Source organism: Somniosus microcephalus, chromosome 3, assembly GCF_052327205.1.
Source record: "Somniosus microcephalus isolate GS21.2 chromosome 3, FLI_Smic_1.0, whole genome shotgun sequence".
In the NCBI taxonomy this organism is placed as follows: domain Eukaryota; kingdom Metazoa; phylum Chordata; class Chondrichthyes; order Squaliformes; family Somniosidae; genus Somniosus; species Somniosus microcephalus.
This window is the reverse complement of record NC_140989.1, coordinates 36,998,169-37,015,865: the sequence shown is the minus strand read 5'-3', so window position 1 is coordinate 37,015,865 and position 17,697 is coordinate 36,998,169. Positions and strand designations below refer to the sequence as shown.

General features: G+C 49.2%; 1 protein-coding gene across 1 annotated transcript in view; it reads left to right on the top strand.

The window, feature by feature from the left end:
• The window catches only part of rasgrp3 (RAS guanyl releasing protein 3 (calcium and DAG-regulated)), a 115,717-nt gene that overhangs the window by 6,632 nt on the left and 91,388 nt on the right, over positions 1-17,697 (top strand). The window contains exon 2 of the mRNA XM_085980089.1: positions 623-814. Within this exon, the coding sequence (XP_085836215.1) occupies positions 718-814 (97 nt within the window). The 5' untranslated portion in view covers positions 623-717. The remainder of the gene's footprint in view (positions 1-622; positions 815-17,697) is intronic.

Sequence of the window (17,697 nt, the reverse complement as noted above, 5' to 3'; positions counted from 1 at the left end):
TGGAAAGGGAGAAGCTTTGATGGGCAGATGGCCCTTTCTCATCCTTGAATTTTCTTATCTTCTCAAGTTTCTTACTCCTCTTGTCACTGTGATTTTATTCCTTCAACCTGTTGGTCTCGGGCAGCTGTGGGATTCTGCATGCTGCTCCCCCTCCGCACCCCCCCCACCCCCCACCCTTTTCGGTCACTGTTCAGTGGCATTCAGTACCTCATTGGCTGTAAAGCGATTTGGGATGTCCGGTGGTCGTGAAAGGCGCTGTATTTTTTAAAATTCGTCGTTAAGCTGTGCTCTAGTGACACTATGACCGTGGGCTGTGGGCAGCGTTCCCCATTGATGATGCCACGAGGGAGGAACATCAGGACGAGGGGAGGGGAGGGGAGGAAGAGAGTCTGTGCAAATATCTCCTCCCAGGCTCCCTCTGACCCGCTGCTTTAAAATGTAAAACACAAAAAATGGAGGGCCGAGAGACGCAGATACAGAGACCTCCCTTTAGAACGTTCAGGATAGTGCGACAATTCGGCCCAACGCACTTTATCTTCAAAAGTTGGAACTTAAAATAAGACATTAGCGTTTCGTACTGTCCAAAATAACATTTTACGTTTTGTGCCGTTTCTTTTCTCAGCTGGTTACTAAGTGGTTCTGGTAGAAGCCCGCTCCTGTCTGCCAATGAGACCTGCTTGCAAGTTGAGATGTTGTTCTGGAAAGCACAAATGACCCATGCCCTTTGATAAGCCCAGAAGAACCATGGGATCGATTAACATAGGAAAGGCTGCCACATTGATCGAACTGTTACATGCCAGCGTTGATACAATTGGTAAGTGCACTGTATCAGAATCCAGGGATATGGAGATCGGGCAGGAAAGTGGAGCTGAGGTCGAAGATCAGCCCTGATCTTATTCAATGGGCGGAGCAGGCTGGAGGGGCCGTATGGGTTATTCCTGCTCCTAATTCTTATGTTATGTCCTTATCTTATGTTAGAATGAAGAGATGGTCTGTGTCTACATCTAACACAATTCTGATACAAACAGATCCTTATTTGCTGAGAAGGTCTTACCTTGATATGCATTGTTAAGAAATGCACATCTTTGGTAAATCCCAGTTTGTTCCTGGCACTGTTGGAGCCAGTCCTGTATTTAAGTCTGGTTGTTGTATTGTGAATTATTTCGTGTGCTAATTACTACTCTAAGAAAACAGTGACCCAGTGCAAATGTATGAAAAGAATGCCAAGGAATGACCATCAGGCACCTGAATGCTCACACTGTGCACAGGAGGGTGCAATCCTGTGTACCCTCTTCTCAATTGCCAGCGGAGCCAAAAACCAGGTGAGAAATAAAAACAAATGGGGTTGCGTCTTACTGTAACATGAGCTTAAGAATGGGAAGCATAACTGTAGAAGACAATGGGGGAGAAATACAGTATCGCCCCGTTTGGGGTGTAAGTATTGGCCGGGCGTGAAATTTTGCGCCTGGCGCAAATTATCGCCACCTACTGGTAAATTGGCCTGCTTCACCCCAGGAGGTGCTTGGAGCGCTAAAAGAGGCATGACTGTCTTAAGGCGCTAAGCCGGAGGAGCGAGGCGCTACCACCGAGGGCAGGCGCAGCACAGGTGCGGCCAGTTAGCGATTGCACGCAGACACGCTGGCGCCGGTCAGCTCTTAAAGGGGAGGTTCGATCTTGGATTGCAGCCACACCCTGCGCATCGGAGCCCTGATTCTCGGCCTGGACAGACCTGCTGCCACATTCTGACGCCTAGGACCATGGAGAGGGCCAGGGAGCGAGCGCAGCGGTTCAGCGAGGGGGCCTTGCAGGTTCTGGTTGGCGCGGTGGAGCGCAGGCGATCTATCCTGTTCCCGGACACTGGCAGGAGGCCACTGCCCAACGACTATCGCAAAGCTTGGAGGGAGGTGGCTCACAGAGTGACCTCCAGCAGCATGGTGCCTAGGACCCCTGTGCAATGCAGGAAGAAGTTCAACCTCACTCGGGTCGTCAGGGTGAGTAACCTTTTCAGAATCCTCTTCATCCCTGCATGTCGACCTCACTTTATGGCCAAAGGGTCCTGAAAGCCCCAATGCCCAGCCCTCATCCAACACCTATGGCCCTTTCAGGAAACTCACACGCACATTCAGCACTTTACACACTGTAAGGGCTAATCGACCATGGGAGGCAGTGCAGCCAAGATCAGGGCTTCACACTGTAAGGGCTATTCCACCATGGGAGGCAGTGCAGCCAAGATCAGGGCTTCACACTGTAAGGGCTATTCCACCATGGGAGGCAGTGCAGCCAAGATCAGGGCTTCACACTGTAAGGGCTATTCGACCATGGGAGGCAGTGCAGCCAAGATCAGGGCTTCACACTGTAAGGGCTATTCTACCATGGGAGGCAGTGCAGCCAAGATCAGGGCTTCACACTGTAAGGGCTATTCCACCATGGGAGGCAGTGCAGCCAAGATCAGGACATCACACTGTAAGGGCTATTCCACCATGGGAGGCAGTGCAGCCAAGATCAGGACATCACACTGTAAGGGCTATTCCACCATGGGAGGCAGTGCTGCCAAGATCAGAGCTGCACACTGTACTCAGAGCCCGTCCTTTCTCTTGCAGAGCAAGCTGGCGCATAACAGGAGGCAGCAGCATTGGACCGGGGGAGGCCGGCCTCACCTTCAAGCCCTCACTGATCTGGAGCAGCGAGTCCAGCGGATTATGGCAGGCCGGATGATTGGCCCCGTCGCCACTGGAGATGCTGACCCTGTTCTGGACAGCAATGGTAAGGTCATCACCTTTTTGACCTCTCTCCTTCCACTTGTGCCTCACACCAGCATCCTTTGCCACTATCGAACCAATATAGTAAATTGCAGCACTCATGCCTCCCTTGCTGCCACCCTGTCCTCATGCTAAAGCCACTCTTGTACCTCCCTGCTTTCACATGCTGATTCGCCAGGTGAGGAGGAGTGCCCTCAAGCTGCCACTGTGAGTGAATCTGAAGGCGACGACGAGGAGGAAGCTGGACCATCAGTGCCACCCTCAGCCGAGGCAGCCCATGGCCATAATGGGGACACGTCTTCCCTGGAGGGGAGCAGGGGGGAATGGTCTGAGGAGGGTGAAGCTCCAGGGCCCAGTGGGCTGCAGCAACACAGGGGGGTTAGGGAAGCTCGGCGGTCTTCTCCCCGGAGGGAGAGTCTGGCCTTGAGTCCTGCTACAGTGAGCGCAGAAGAGGTGCGGCTCCTCGCTGAAATGAGCGCCCAGGCGGAGCACAGGCACACTGAGCTCATGGCTACAGTGGCAAGGATGCCCGAATCCATTGAGTCACTGGCAAGGAGTGTCCAGGACTTCGGTGCAGCACAGGCAAGGAGTCACCAGGACTTCGGCGCAGCACAGGCGGCTGCCACGCAAGTGCTTAGTGCTGCAATGCAGTCAGTGGCTGGTCTCATGCAGACGCAGATTGAGGCCACACGAGCACTGACTGCTGCCACCCTCGCTGGATCGGGCACGAATCGCCGGGGCCCTTGCCGCGCCACAGCAGGCCAGTAGTCTGTGCTTCAGCAGATTGCTCCGCATGCTGCAGTGCTGCCCCGTGGGAGTGCCAGTGTGTTGTCCGAACAGGGAGTTGCTGTCCTCTGTCAGGATGACAGTATTCCTGCTGCCAACACTGTCATTTCTCCACTGCAGCTGCCACCACCTGTAGGACAGACTGCTGCCGCCCATGCAGAGTTGGAGCAGTCAGCAGCCGGGCCCTCCAGACCCAGAGCTGGTCCAGGCTGTCCCTCAAGGGCATCTGCAGTCTCAGTTTCTGACACTCAGCAGCCTTCCCCCAGCCTTGCTGCAGCCACTGGGGTCCCATTATGGAGGAACTGCAGGGTGGGAAGGGGCGAATCTCGCAAGCGAAGCAGATCACCCTCGAAGGGCAAAAAGTAGGAGGTGTGGCAAAATGCTGTTAAATGTTTTATTGAAGGCCGAGGGTCGTGGTCATTTTTTGTTTACTCTTTTGTTCATTGTCTTCAGGTTGTGAGAGCCAGTTATGTGTCTGACTGCTGTTTTTGGGGTTTCTCTCTATTACTTTGTCATGCGGGAAGGGCACACAGTTTGTTAAATAAAGAAGTGTCTTTATTCAGAATGTGCATGTTTGCTCTTTGAACTATTTGTTGCCTTGACCGGCTTAGGGGTTGTGGCACGGTTCCATTCATGTTCTTTGAATGGCAGAAGCCATTCCCTCAGAGGGGGCCTAGAACCGACTTGCTATAAGCCGCTGACGGACGGCCCTTGCACTTTGTGCCTCCCTCCCGTCTTGGTGCTGCTCCTCCTCCTCCTCCTCCTCTGCTGGTGCTCCAATGTCTGCTGGCAGTGGCTGAGTCCTGAGGATTGCCAGGTTATGCAGCATGCAGCACACAACAACGAAATGGGAGACTCGCTCAGGTGAGTACTGAAGGGCTCCTCTGGAATGGTCCAGACAGCGGAACCGTTGCTTGAGCACGCCGATTGTGTGCTCAATGATGTTCCTGGTCGCTTGATGGCTCTCATTGTATCGTTCTTCAGCAGGGGTGCTGGGCAAACAGAGCGGGGTCATCAGCCAGGTGCACAGAGGATAGCCCTTGCCCCCGAGAAGCCAGCCTCCTGGGTGAGCCGGGGCCTCGAAAAGGTCTGCCACTGAAGTCTGGCGCAGGATGAAGGCGTCGTGGCTGTTGCCTGGAAAGCGGGCATTGACAGCGACTATCAGCTGTCTGTGGTCACAGACCAACTGGACATTCAACGAATGGAACCCCTTTCGGTTGCGGAAATCCTTGGCATTCTCTTGCAGCGCCCGCAAAGCCACATGCGTGCAGTCAATGGTGCCCTGCACCATGGGGAAGCCCGCTATTCTTGCAAATCCCATTGCGCGCTCTTGCTGCTTGTCCGGGGTCATGGGGAAGGAGATGTACTGACGTCTCCTTTTAAAGAGGGCATTCGTGACTTGACGGATGCAGCAATGCACCGCGAACTGGGAGATATTGGCAATGTCCCCAGTAGCGGATTGGAAGGAGCCGGTGGCATAGAAGTTGAGAGCCACTGTGACCTTCACTGACACCGACAGAGACATCCTGCTCCTCAGTTGAGGCTGCAGATCTGGCTGAAGCAGGTGGCAGAGCTCAGTGACCACCTCCCTGCTGAATCGCAGCCTCCGAAAACACTGCTCCTCAGACATATTGAGGTATGAGAACTGTAGGCGGAAAACACTGGGAGGGTAAGGTCTCGTGTGCCGACGCCTGTTGGCCCTCCTCCGTCTGGCCATGATTGGCACTCTCTCTCTGCGTCTCTGTGCCCTCTCAATGTAATGGAGAAGCCCAACATTCCCACCCATTGCAGCCCCCATAGTATGTGGCCACTCAAGGTTATGCCGGTGAAAAAGCAAACCAACTACAAAGTTCTGGGCTGAAGCCAGAAGTACCTGTGCGAGCGCTGACTCAATGCAGAAAGCTCTCTCCCTTTGTCTCTCTGCAAATTTCTCTCTCTCACAGAAGGAGTGGTCCAAAAATGGCTACCACAAAGAAGCCAGGAAGAGCCCCCTTTAAATAGCGCCCCCCCAGCCCCACAGCGATTGGGAACCGTTCCAGTCAACCAGTCGCTGGGAGCGACAGGTGGAAAGGAGGGGGGTGCCACTGAATTTCCGGTTCGGGGCGCCCCAAGAGCGTTGCACCATGAAATGAGGTCAGGATCTGCGTGCGCAGCTGAGCGGGCGCTGCGGTTTAGCGCCGCCGCTAAATGTCCGCTCAATTTCACGAGAGGCGCAGATCTCGCCGCGCCCGGGCGCTAGCTGGCTCGTGCCCCACTTATCGCCCCCTTAAGGCGCTAACGGGTGGCGCAACCAACTGAATTTCTCCCCCAATGACTTCTGACATCTATACACTTGCCTATCATGATAGATTTTGCTTCATTCATTCACAGGTTTATTGCCCATCCCTAATTGAGAAGTGGTCGTGGTGACCGGCCTTCTTGAGCCGCTTTTTTGTATGCAGTTTTTCACAGCAGGCAACTGAGTGGCTTGCAAGGCCATTTCACAGTCAAGTCCCACAGCAATGTGTCTGGAGTCACAAACTGGATGAGGAATGCAGATTCCCTTCGCTAAAGGACATTAGTGAACCAAACAGGTTTTTACAACAATCCAGTAGTTTCATGGTCACTGTAATAATAATAAATAACTTCCGGATGAAGTTATGTGCACATCACTTCCTGTGAACTGTGAACTGTGAACTCTGTGCATACATCACTTCCTGTGCATACGTCACTTCCTGTGTTTGGACTAGTATAAATACTGAACTGCTCAGTATGGTAAAAGGGCTTCTCCTAGAGGCATGGTGAAGACTGCTCTTGTATATAGTATAATTATAAGTTGCTTAAAGCTTACTTTAAAGTTCCTTGATGTGTGAGACTCCTTTTTACATCAATTTAAGCAACTTAGTATTTACACTCACAAATACTAGACCTTCGGACAAACTCGGAGTTAAGGATCCAGGGAACCACCCATCATGGAAAACATCCTTAAACCTACTCGTCTGGACTTGGACCCAAACGCACCAGCAGCTGGCAGGGTATGGAAGCATTGGTACCGTACTTTTGAGAATTTTCTTGATGAATGTAAAGCGAATGCTTCTACTAAACTGAGGATACTTGTCAACTATGTGACCCCAACAGTGTTTGAATATGTTGATGAATGGGATAATTACGATGAGGTGATCCAGGCACTTAAAAAACTATATGCCAAGACCGCAAATGAGGTCTATGCTAGACATCTACTGGCCACAGCCCGACAAGGGCCAGGGGAATCGATTAACAAATTCCTTCAAGAACTTCGCAGGCTCAGCATAGATTGTAACTTTCAGGCAGCCTCGGCTGAGCTGTACCGCGAAGAAATGATTCGTGATGCTTTCATCTGCGGGATTGCCTCTCCATTTATACGCCAGCGTCTACTAGAAAGTAAAACACTTGAGCTACAAAAGGCTTTTGACCTGGCTTGTTCTCTGGATTTGGCAAAGAAAAATGCAGACCTCTATCAGCTGCCCAGATCTCGATCTGCTGCTGTAACTGCAACCAGACGATTCAAGTGGCCTCAGGTGAACCCTATCATGGAGGAATCTAATCCTGATGATAATTCTGATGAAGAAGAGGAGGATGACCCCACTTTAGCAGCCTCTTGGCAATCTAGGAAGGAATGCTTCTTTTGTGGAGATTCTTTTCACCCTAGGAAATTCTGCCCTGCTCGCAATGCGATCTGCAGTCATTGCGATAAAAAGGGACACTTTGCAAAAGTTTGCCAATCAAGAGCCTCTACGAGGGCCTATCCAGCTAAGGCCTACCGAACTGCCCCAATTAGGGCCTATCAAGATGCTCCGGCTAGGATCTATCAAACTTCCTCTCGAGCTCTCTCCCAAAGAAGCACACCTAGAGTTTCAGCCACTCTCTGTGCAACGACACCAATTACAGCTGCTTGCCCACAGAACCTGTTTCATGCAGCTACAAAAGTTTCAATTAAAGGGCATACCTTAGATGCCTTAATTGACTCAGGAAGTACTGATAGTTTCATTAGAGAACAGATTGTTGCGAAATTGAAACTACATATCTTCCCATCGGACCAGGCAATTGCAATGGCTCAGTCATCACTTAATACCAGAATCTCTGGCTTTTGTATTATTGATATGACACTTAATGGTCGCATGTATCCCTCCACCCGACTTTCGGTGCTCAAGGACTTATGTAGTGATCTCATCTTAGGGCTGGATTTTCAAAAACAGCATAAGAAACTCACCATTGAGTTCGGCGGATCCAAACCTGGACTTACTATTTCTAATATACTGTCAATGTACTGTCTAAATTACCGTTTTGTGCATTATCAGCAGCTTCACTTGATGAACCCTCATTATTTGCCAGTATTCCTCCTCGATGCAAACCAATAATAACGAAATCGCGGCGCTTTAGTCAGGAAGACCAATCTTTTATTGAGGCTGAAATCTCTCGACTTTTAGCAGAGGATATCATCGAACCATGTTCGTCGCCCTGGCGGGCTCAAGTCGTCATCGTCAAGAACCCTCTAAAACCTCACAAACAACGACTATGTATTGATTATTCGCAAACCATCAATCAATATACTGACTTGGACGCCTACCCATTGCCACGCATTGATGATATGGTTAATAAACTGGCCGAATACAAAGTGTTCTCAACTTACGATTTAAAAAGTGCCTATCATCAGGTTCCCTTGAAGGTCTCAGATAAGCAGTACACGGCCTTTGAGGCTAATGGACGGCTGTACCAATTTCGTCGCCTCCCACTCGGGGTTACTAATGGAGTGGCTGTCTTCCAACGGGCAATGGATGGCCTGGTTAAGCAGGAAAACTTAAGGGACACTTTTCCCTATCTTGATAACATTACTATTGCAGGTCACGATCAACAGGAACACGACGCCAACCTCCAAAAATTTCGGGATGCCCTCCATCACCGTAACTTAACTTTGAATGAATCTAAATCTGTTGAGTCGCAACCGACCATCAACATCCTTGGCTACTGCGTAGGCAATGGTATCATTAAGCCAGACCCAGAAAGACTTCGCCCGCTCCAAGAGCTCCCGTCACCTAAGAATCCGACTTCTTTACGTCGGGCTCTCGGTCTGTTTGCATACTACGCTAAATGGATTCCTCATTTTTCAGACAAAATCCAACCCTTGCTGCATGCTAGATCATTTCCATTGGAAACAGCGGCTGTTGCAGCCTTTAACCTTCTCAAAAAACAGTTGGAGAAAGCAGCTCTTCACTCCATCGATGAGAATCTCCCTTTCATAGTCGAATGTGATGCCTCGGAGGTGGCGATCTCGGCTACTCTAAATCAGGAAGGTCGTCCTGTAGCATTTATGTCCAGGACCTTAGAAGGTGCCGAGCTACATTATCCTCCGGTTGAGAAGGAAGCCATAGCCATCATAGAGGCGGTACGGAAGTGGAACCATTTCCTAGCTCGCCAGCACTTTACATTAATCACGGACCAGCGATCAGTCGCCTTCATGCTCGATAATCGAAAACGAACCAAAATTAAGAATAATAAAATACAGCTTTGGAGGATGGAACTGGCCTCTTTTGGTTACACCATTCACTATCGACCTGGCAAGGAGAATGTGGCCCCGGATACCCTCACACGAGCATTCTGCTCCACTATGTCATCCTCTACTCTCATAGATGTCCATAATGGATTGTGTCATCCTGGCGTTACGCGCATGCTACATTTCGTACGATCACGGAATCTCCCTTTTTCTACTGGAGATGTAAAGAAAATGTGCTCAGAATGCCGGCTTTGTGCAGAATTAAAACCTCAGTTCTTCCGCCCCTCAGATGGTATGCTCATACACGCAACCCAACCGATGCAACGACTTAGCATCGATTTTAAGGGCCCAGTGCCCTCTTCAACTCGGAACACATATTTGCTCACCATGATTGATGAATATTCACGTTTTCCGTTTGCCTTCCCCTGCTCCAATATGCTGGCGTCCACAGTAATCTGCTGCCTTGAGCAGGTATTTTCTCTCTGTGGCATGGCGGCTTACATTCACTCGGATCGGGGTCCATCCTTTATGTCAAGGGAACTCAAGGACTACCTCTCAGAACGGGGAATTGCTACAAGCAAAACGACGCCATATCATCCCATCGGAAATGGGCAGGTAGAGAGGTATAACGGTATCATCTGGAATTCCGTACATCTTGCTTTAAGACCTCGGGGCCTACCAAACCAGCAATGAGAAGCAGTGTTTCCGGATGCATTGCACTCTATATGGTCCCTTCTTTCTACAGCCACAAATACTACACCTCATGAGTGGTTCTTTGGATTCCAGCGTCGCTCATCTTATGGGACATCCCTCCCGTCATGGCTAACTACTCCTGGACCTGTACTACTCCGAAGATACGTTCGGATGTCTAAAAATGACCCTCTCGTAGACGAGGTCGAACTAACCGATGCCAACCCCACCTATGCATACATACGATATCCCGACGGCCGAGAATCTACCGTATCATTACGGGATCTGGCTCCCTGCCCACCAGGACCTAGTGGGACATCGAGTGATGGTATTTTACCAGGAGCCTCTTGGAACCTACCGGGTACCCCTCTCCAGGATCCTGATCTGACACCAACTAGCTTGGTGCCGGTAGAACCCCGTACTCAAAGTTGCGACCCTCCCAGTACCGCGCACCAAAGTACTGATCTGCCACAGACCTCCCTCTGAACAGAGACAGACCAACTCTGCACCTATTGGGGCTCGTACACAAAGCCATGATCTCCCCGACCCTTCACGGGGTAATCCAGGCCACACAGACTCTGACCAATGGCCAACAGCATGTAAGCGGACCAGAGACCCTCTACGACGGGAACCCAAACGGGTGCGACTCTTCCTCGTTCGGCGGCTGCGGAATAAAAGGAAGACCACAGCCTTCTAATCTCGCAGGAGGGAAGAATGTAATAATAATAAATAACTTCCGGATGAAGTTATGTGCACATCACTTCCTGTGAACTGTGAACTGTGAACTCTGTGCATACATCACGTCCTGTGCATACGTCACTTCCTGTGTTTGGACTAGTATAAATACTGAACTGCTCAGTATGGTAAAAGGGCTTCCCCTAGAGGCATGGTGAAGACTGCTCTTGTATATAGTATAATTATAAGTTGCTTAAAGCTTACTTTAAAGTTCCTTGATGTGTGAGACTCCTTTTTACATCAGTCACCATTACCAACATTAGCTTTTTTTAATTCCAGATTTATTTAATTAACTGAATATAAATTCCCCCCCAGCTGCCATGGTGGGATTTGAATTCATCGTTTCATGAGTCCAGGCCTCTGGATTGCTAGTCCAGTAACATAACCACGATGCTACCGTATCCTAAGTTTGTTTTCAAACATGCACCATGATGATGCAAATCACATGAAAAAGCATCACCTGAATGTGACATTGTAATAAAAATGATGCATGGCCTTTTTCCCCTCAATAAACTTTAAAAAGGCTGTGTCAAACCGTTTTTCGGGCATAACGTGAGGGAAAAGTTTACCAAAATTGGGCTGCGATCTGCTGCTGAAGTTCAATGATACATTTTTGTATCGGGCAACTTTTAATCACCCTGCTGATGCCCTGCTGAAACAGGCGTCAGGCCCCTTGAACATAGTAATCAGGGGCCTGACCCCAGTTTCAGGATCCGAATGCCAAATCGAGCACGCTCAGCTCAGTTTTTCTGGGTTCACAGCAGCCTGACTAGCTGTCCTTAAAGGGACAGCTGGCAGCCACCAAAGATGAGGCCATTTTCCCCTAGTTTCACTTGCCTTAGTGTACAGCCTGGAGGAGCAAAAACACACCTGGTTTCAGAGCAATACTGCAGGCTGCTACTGGCCTGCACTTTGCCCCCTCCTGTTCGCCATTCTGCCCCCTCGCCACCCTCCCGCCACCCTCACCTTGGACTTACTTGTTGATTTTCTCAAGGCCCTGGACTGGCGAGCTGCATCGAGAGGCCTGATTGGCGTCCGCAGCTTGCCTCGGGGGGGGGGGGCCCCGTCCTCGTGCAGACATTTTCAACCCGTCGCCGATTTTGCGTCAGGTCAACCACTAAAAACCAATGCCTCCTCCTTCTTTCTTGAAGCCGGTGCCAAGTAGAATCTCTCCCGCTTTGATCAGAATAAATATTCAACTTCCCCCCCACCCCCCCTCACTACAAAACATCTGGGAATAGAGGCGTTTTCACCGGTGAAGGGAAATACTGGAATTTTTTCCCAGGAATGTGAAAGATCTGTGCTCCAGATGCTAGCAAGGTATGAAGGGGAGAAATGCAAAGGCTGCAACTCAAGATCACGAGAGAAATGCTCAGTTAGTGCTTTGTTTACACAACTGTGGTAGAACCTTAGATGTATCATTAAAAGTGTGTGGAACTTTGTTGCTGACTTTGTCTGTGGCTCGTTGCTCGTGGGTTGTGATGTTACCAGTTTTAAAATAACTTCAACTAATAGGTACTAAGTTCAGAATCTCCAGACAGAATGCAGTTGTGGACGATTACAATGAACTTCTGTTTGATTTCAGCAGAGACCGACTTTAGTGAAAACCATTTGAGAAAGTGACCCTAATGTTTAATATAGCAACATGAAAGCATCTCATTTAGATCAGTGCTCCTCTGTTCCTCTCAAACAATCACCATAACATTACCAACCCATAGCATTAACAGCTTTCCAATTTAACCCTCATTTCAAGAGCGACACACTCATTTCTGAACAATCCCCCGAATTTTTATGTGCATTTTGCTCTTTCATTACTTAGATTTCAGGTATTTTTTTTATCAAACAGATTAAACAAATGGTATGTGGCAATTCAAAGCTTCTGGGGTCCCTGAATTCCCATCGACTGTGGCTACATCTTTTACCGTTTACAGCTGAACATAAGAACATAAGAAATAGGAGCAGGAGTCGGCCATTTGGCCCCTTGAGCCTGCTCCGCCATTCAATAATATCATGGCTGATCTTTTTTTTTGTTCATTCATGGGATGTGGGTGTCGCTGGCAAGGCCAGCATTTATTGCCCATCCCTAGTTGCCCTTGAGATGGTGGTGGTGAGCCGCCTTTTTGAACCGCTGCAGTCCACGTGGGGAAGGTACTCCCACAGTGCTGTTAGGGAGGGAGTTCCAGGATTTTGACCCAGCGACGATGAAGGATCGACGATATACTCCCAAGTCAAGATGGTGTGTGTGGTGTATGTAACCGTTCCACCTTTAAGAGAACTATTTTAAGAGATGCACTACTTTATCTTGGCTGCTGTATACTGTAATACTGGTGGTGACCACACCGGTATATAAGTGCTGTGTAATGATTTATTGGGCAGTTCAGCCTGACCTTCGACTAGTAAAGACCTGTTGAATTTATTCTTGTGGTCTGTGTGCAGTGATTCTTATTAACAATAACTAGAACACACAGACTTAACAGTGGCGACGATGACGATCTTACCCTGCGGCAGAGATATATCCAAGGCAGTTTAACGGGCGTCGAGAAGAGGCATCCGCCCTCATCATCCTGCTGAGAAAAGACTCGGGTCTGAAGAGCAAGGAAGAATCCTGACACGAAGCCTTCCATCAGCAACAGGCAGTGATCATCCCTTCTACCACGGTGGTGGGTAAGCCGATCAGCGACGAGCAGCAAGTCGGCCACGTTGGCTGTGAAGTAGGGGAGGGAAAAACGGAGGATATAAGGGCGGAGAACTCGACCACGGCTGGGGAAAAGAGCCGGACAGAAGTCGGGGCCAGAGGCGCTGAGACTGGGGCAGCGTAAGGCACGGGAGCCGCGGTGAATGCAAACGCAGCTGGTGTAAAAGACCGGGCTGCAAGCGGGCTGGGAGACGCAACAGCGTCGAGAGAGAGCTCGACCGCGACCGGGGAAAAAGGCCGGGCAGCTACCGAGGCTGCGAGGCGCGGGAGAAAATTTTTAAAAAAACGCGGTGAACTCAGCCGCAGCCAGCGGAAAGGACCGGACTGCAAGAGGGGCTGGGAGGCACGATTTGAGAACCGCTGGGGAGGGCGAACGCAGCAATACGGCAATCTCCATTACAGCCAGCGGGGGAGAAAGGCAAACGCGGGAAGCCGCCATTTTCGTAGGCGGGGGAAGAAGACAAGCGCGGGAAACCGCCATTTTGAAAAAAAAAATAAAAGAAAAATTTCTTTTTGTTTCTCAAGAAGATTGCGAGGATGCCTAAGCATGGTAACATCAACGATTTCGATGCCGATGTTGAAGATTGGGCCACGTATGTAGAATGCATAGAGATTTATTGTAAGGCAAATAAAATATCAGATGAAGATAAAGCACTAACCTTACTAAACTCAATGGGTGCGAAGACATACGGGCTATTGAAGCATCTTCTATCACCAGCTAAACCGGCGGATCAGGCTTTCGCTAATATTGTTGCTGTCCTGAGAAATCATTTGAACCCCACACCGCTGATGTTAGCGGAACGATTTAAATTTTATGCGAGAACGCAACTGAAAGAGGAAAGCAACGCGGAGTATTTAATTGAACTGCGTAAGCTAGCGAAATACTGTCAGTTTGGGGACAAATTCGTGTGTGGATTGTCGAAAGAAGGAACACAAAAGCGGCTGCTTGAAGAGAATGATCTTACACTTGATAAGGCTGTCACTATTGCAGCATCGCACGAAGCCGCAGCGAGAGGCACTGCGGAAATGCAGCTGAAGGCAGCGGTACTCAGCGTAGATCAAATGGCTTTGGGTACAGCGAAATGTTATCGTTGTGGAAAGACAACACACGATCAGAACCAATGCTGGTTTAAAAATCAGGAATGTAGAAAATGTGGCAAGCTTGGTCACATAGCTAAAGTATGCCGGTCAGGAAAGAAGACCAGCAACAAAAAGTCACCGCAGGAAAAGTGCAGAAAGGTACATAAGGTGGCTGAGAAGAGTTCGGATGAACAGAATTCGGATTCAGACTCCAACAGCAAGGAACTGGGTAGTCTGAGAATTCACAATGCGAGTAAGGAAGCTGACCTACAAACTATCTGGGTCACACTTCAGATAGCAGGAGTCCAAGTGAAGATGGAATTGGACACCGGATCGGCGTTGACGGTCATGAATAAGCAAGATTACAAAAGGTTATTCACACATATTCCCCTACGGGATACGGAGATAGTATTGCAGACATACACGGGGCAAAGAGTATACCCCATCGGAAAGATAAAAGTCAAGGTGGTACACAAGGGCAAAGAACACCAAGGAATGGACTTATATGTACTACCTGAGGGAGGTCCACCACTTCTGGGACGGGAGTGGATCAGGAAAATAAATATGGACTGGCACTCCCTAAAAGCAATAACGGTAGATTCCGGAAAAAAAGATGTCAAACCTGAACGATTGTCCAGAATATTGGATGAGGCTAAAGAGGTGTTCCAACAGGGACTGGGAACACTGAGAGGAATTACGGCAAAAATCAAGATTGCAGAACATGCAAACCCAAAATTTTTCAAACCCATATGCGATACGACCTGCTGTGGAAGCTGAGCTGGAAGGGCTAGAACGTTCAGGAGTACTGTCTAAGGTGGACTGGAGTGAGTGGGCCACGCCCATTGTTCCCATCATGAAGCGTTCATCGAGTAACAAGCCAGGGGAACCGGGGAAGGTCCGCATCTGTGGAGACTTCAAGATCACGGTTAATCCGGTGCTTCACACGGTGCAATATCCGCTTCCGCGGATTGAGGATATCTTTGCTTCATTGTCTGGCGGGAAACACTTCACCAAGATAGACCTGGTGCAAGCGTACTTACAGATGGAAGTTGAGGAAGAGTCGCGCCAGTATCTCACAATCAACACGCACAGAGGCTTGTATCGATATAATAGACTGGTTTTTGGAGTGGCTTCGGCTCCAGCAATTTGGCAGAGGGCCATGGAGCAGGTATTACAGGGAATTCCAAGCACTCAATGTTACTTGGACGATATCCTGATTACAGGAGATGACGATGAGGAACACCTTGCAAATTTGAAACTGGTGCTCACCAGATTGAAGGAATATGGACTTCGAGTTGATCGCCAGAAATGTGAGTTCTTTCAGAAACGGATCTCGTACTGTGGTCATGTCATTGACCAGGAGGGGCTGCACAAGTCACCTGACAAGATCGAAGCTGTTGTGAAGGCTCCCGCTCCGGAAAATGTATCCCAGTTGAGGTCGTTCCTAGGTTGATTAACTATTACCATAAGTTTCTGCCAAATCTATCCACGGTGCTGCACCCGCTGAACGCTCTTTTGCAGAAAGAAGTACCATGGAAGTGGAGCGAGGACTGTAAGAAGGCCTTTTGCAAAAGCAAGGCATTGATCACCTCAGAGGAAGTGTTGGCTCACTTCAACCCAACGCTACCTATTCGTTTAGCTTGTGATGCTTCTCCTTATGGTATTGGAGCAGTACTCTCACACAAGTTGCCAAATGGCTTGGAAAGGCCAGTCGCATTTGCATCCAGATCATTGACCTCCGCTGAGTGCAACTATGCTCAGATAGATAGGGAGGCTCTCAGCCTTGTGTGGGGAGTAAAGAAGTTTAATCATTACCTGCAGGGCCAGAAGTTTACACTGCTGACAGACCACCAGCCGTTGGTATCCATTTTTAACCCTAAGAAGGGTGTTTCGGTGATGACAGCACAGAGGCTCCAGAGATGGTCCCTTTTCCTAGGGCCACATCAATATCAGATAGAATTCAAAGGTACAAAGCAGCATGGTAATGCTGATGGGCTGTCGCGCCTGCCACTACCTACTGAGGAGGAGGCACCGACGGTTGACCCAGTGGAGTTATTTCACTCGACCATCATCGAATGTTTACCTGTCACCAATGCAAATATTGAAAGGGAGACTAGGAATGACCCGACACTGTCCCGGGTCTACGAATTGACAGTAAAGGGATGGCCAGCCCATGGTAATCCACTGTTACCGGCATTCTCAGCAAGACGAGAACAGCTGTCCATCTGTCAGGGAACATTGATGTATGGAACAAGGGTGATTATCCCTCCTAAGTTAAGAGAGAGAGTTCTAAAAGAACTACATGAAGGTCATCTGGGGGGAGTCAAGATGAAAAGCCTTGCTAGGGCTTATGTGTGGTGGCCGGGTATCGACCAACAGATAGAGGATCTGACGAAAAGCTGCTCAGGGTGCCAAAAAGTCCAAAATGCACCTCCAATTGCACCGCTGCATCCATGGGAATGGCCTTCAACCCCATGGCAACGTGTACATATTGACTTTGCTGGTCCATTCATGGACTCCATGTTTTTAATTGCGGTGGACGCACATTCTAAATGGCCAGAAGTGATTAAAATGACTACCACTACCTTGGAGAAGACGATCGCGGTGCTAAGAACGATATTTGCAAGAAATGGATTGCCAGAGCAAATATGTTCAGACAACGGACCACAGTTCGTGTCAGAGGAATTCCAGAAATTCCTGAAGAAGAATGGGGTGAAACATTATACCTCTGCCCCATATCATCCAGCTACGAATGGGCTGGCCGAGAGGTTTGTACAGATGTTCAAAAAGGCAATAAAGGCCATGAGCGAAGATCAGATTCCACTGCAACACAAGGTGGACAATTTCCTACTGGCATATCGAAACGCCACCCATGCAACAACAAACCAAAGTCCTGCCATGATGTTCTATAACAGGAGGTTGCGGTCCAGGTTGGACTTGTTAAAACCAAATGTGGGGAGGGAAGTCGAAAACAAACAGTTCCAGCATATCAATAACAAGCCCACTCGGAGTTTTGAAATAGGACAACCGGTGTTAGCCAGGGACTATAAAAACGAGAAATGGCAATCTGGAGCAATTCGGGCCAGACAAGGACCCCTGATGTACACGGTAGATGTTGGTGAAAACGTAATGCGACGTCATGCTGACCAACTGGTGGGATCGAGAACAAGGGTCGAGCCCATGGTTACGACAGAGACAACCGTGGAGGAAGTTAGTGAACCTGAAGCATCTACCTCAGAAGTGAATATACCTGATGATGATGTCCTATCCATAGGGGATCAACTAGATGAGTCACCCCAGCAACGAGAACCAGAGACCCCTGAAAGGCGTTATCCGTCTCGGATCAGGAGGCCTCCTCAGAGACTGAATCTGTGAACTGTTTTTACATGAAGTTGTGTGTATATGTTATTATGTTATGTTAAATGGGGAATATATACTGTTAA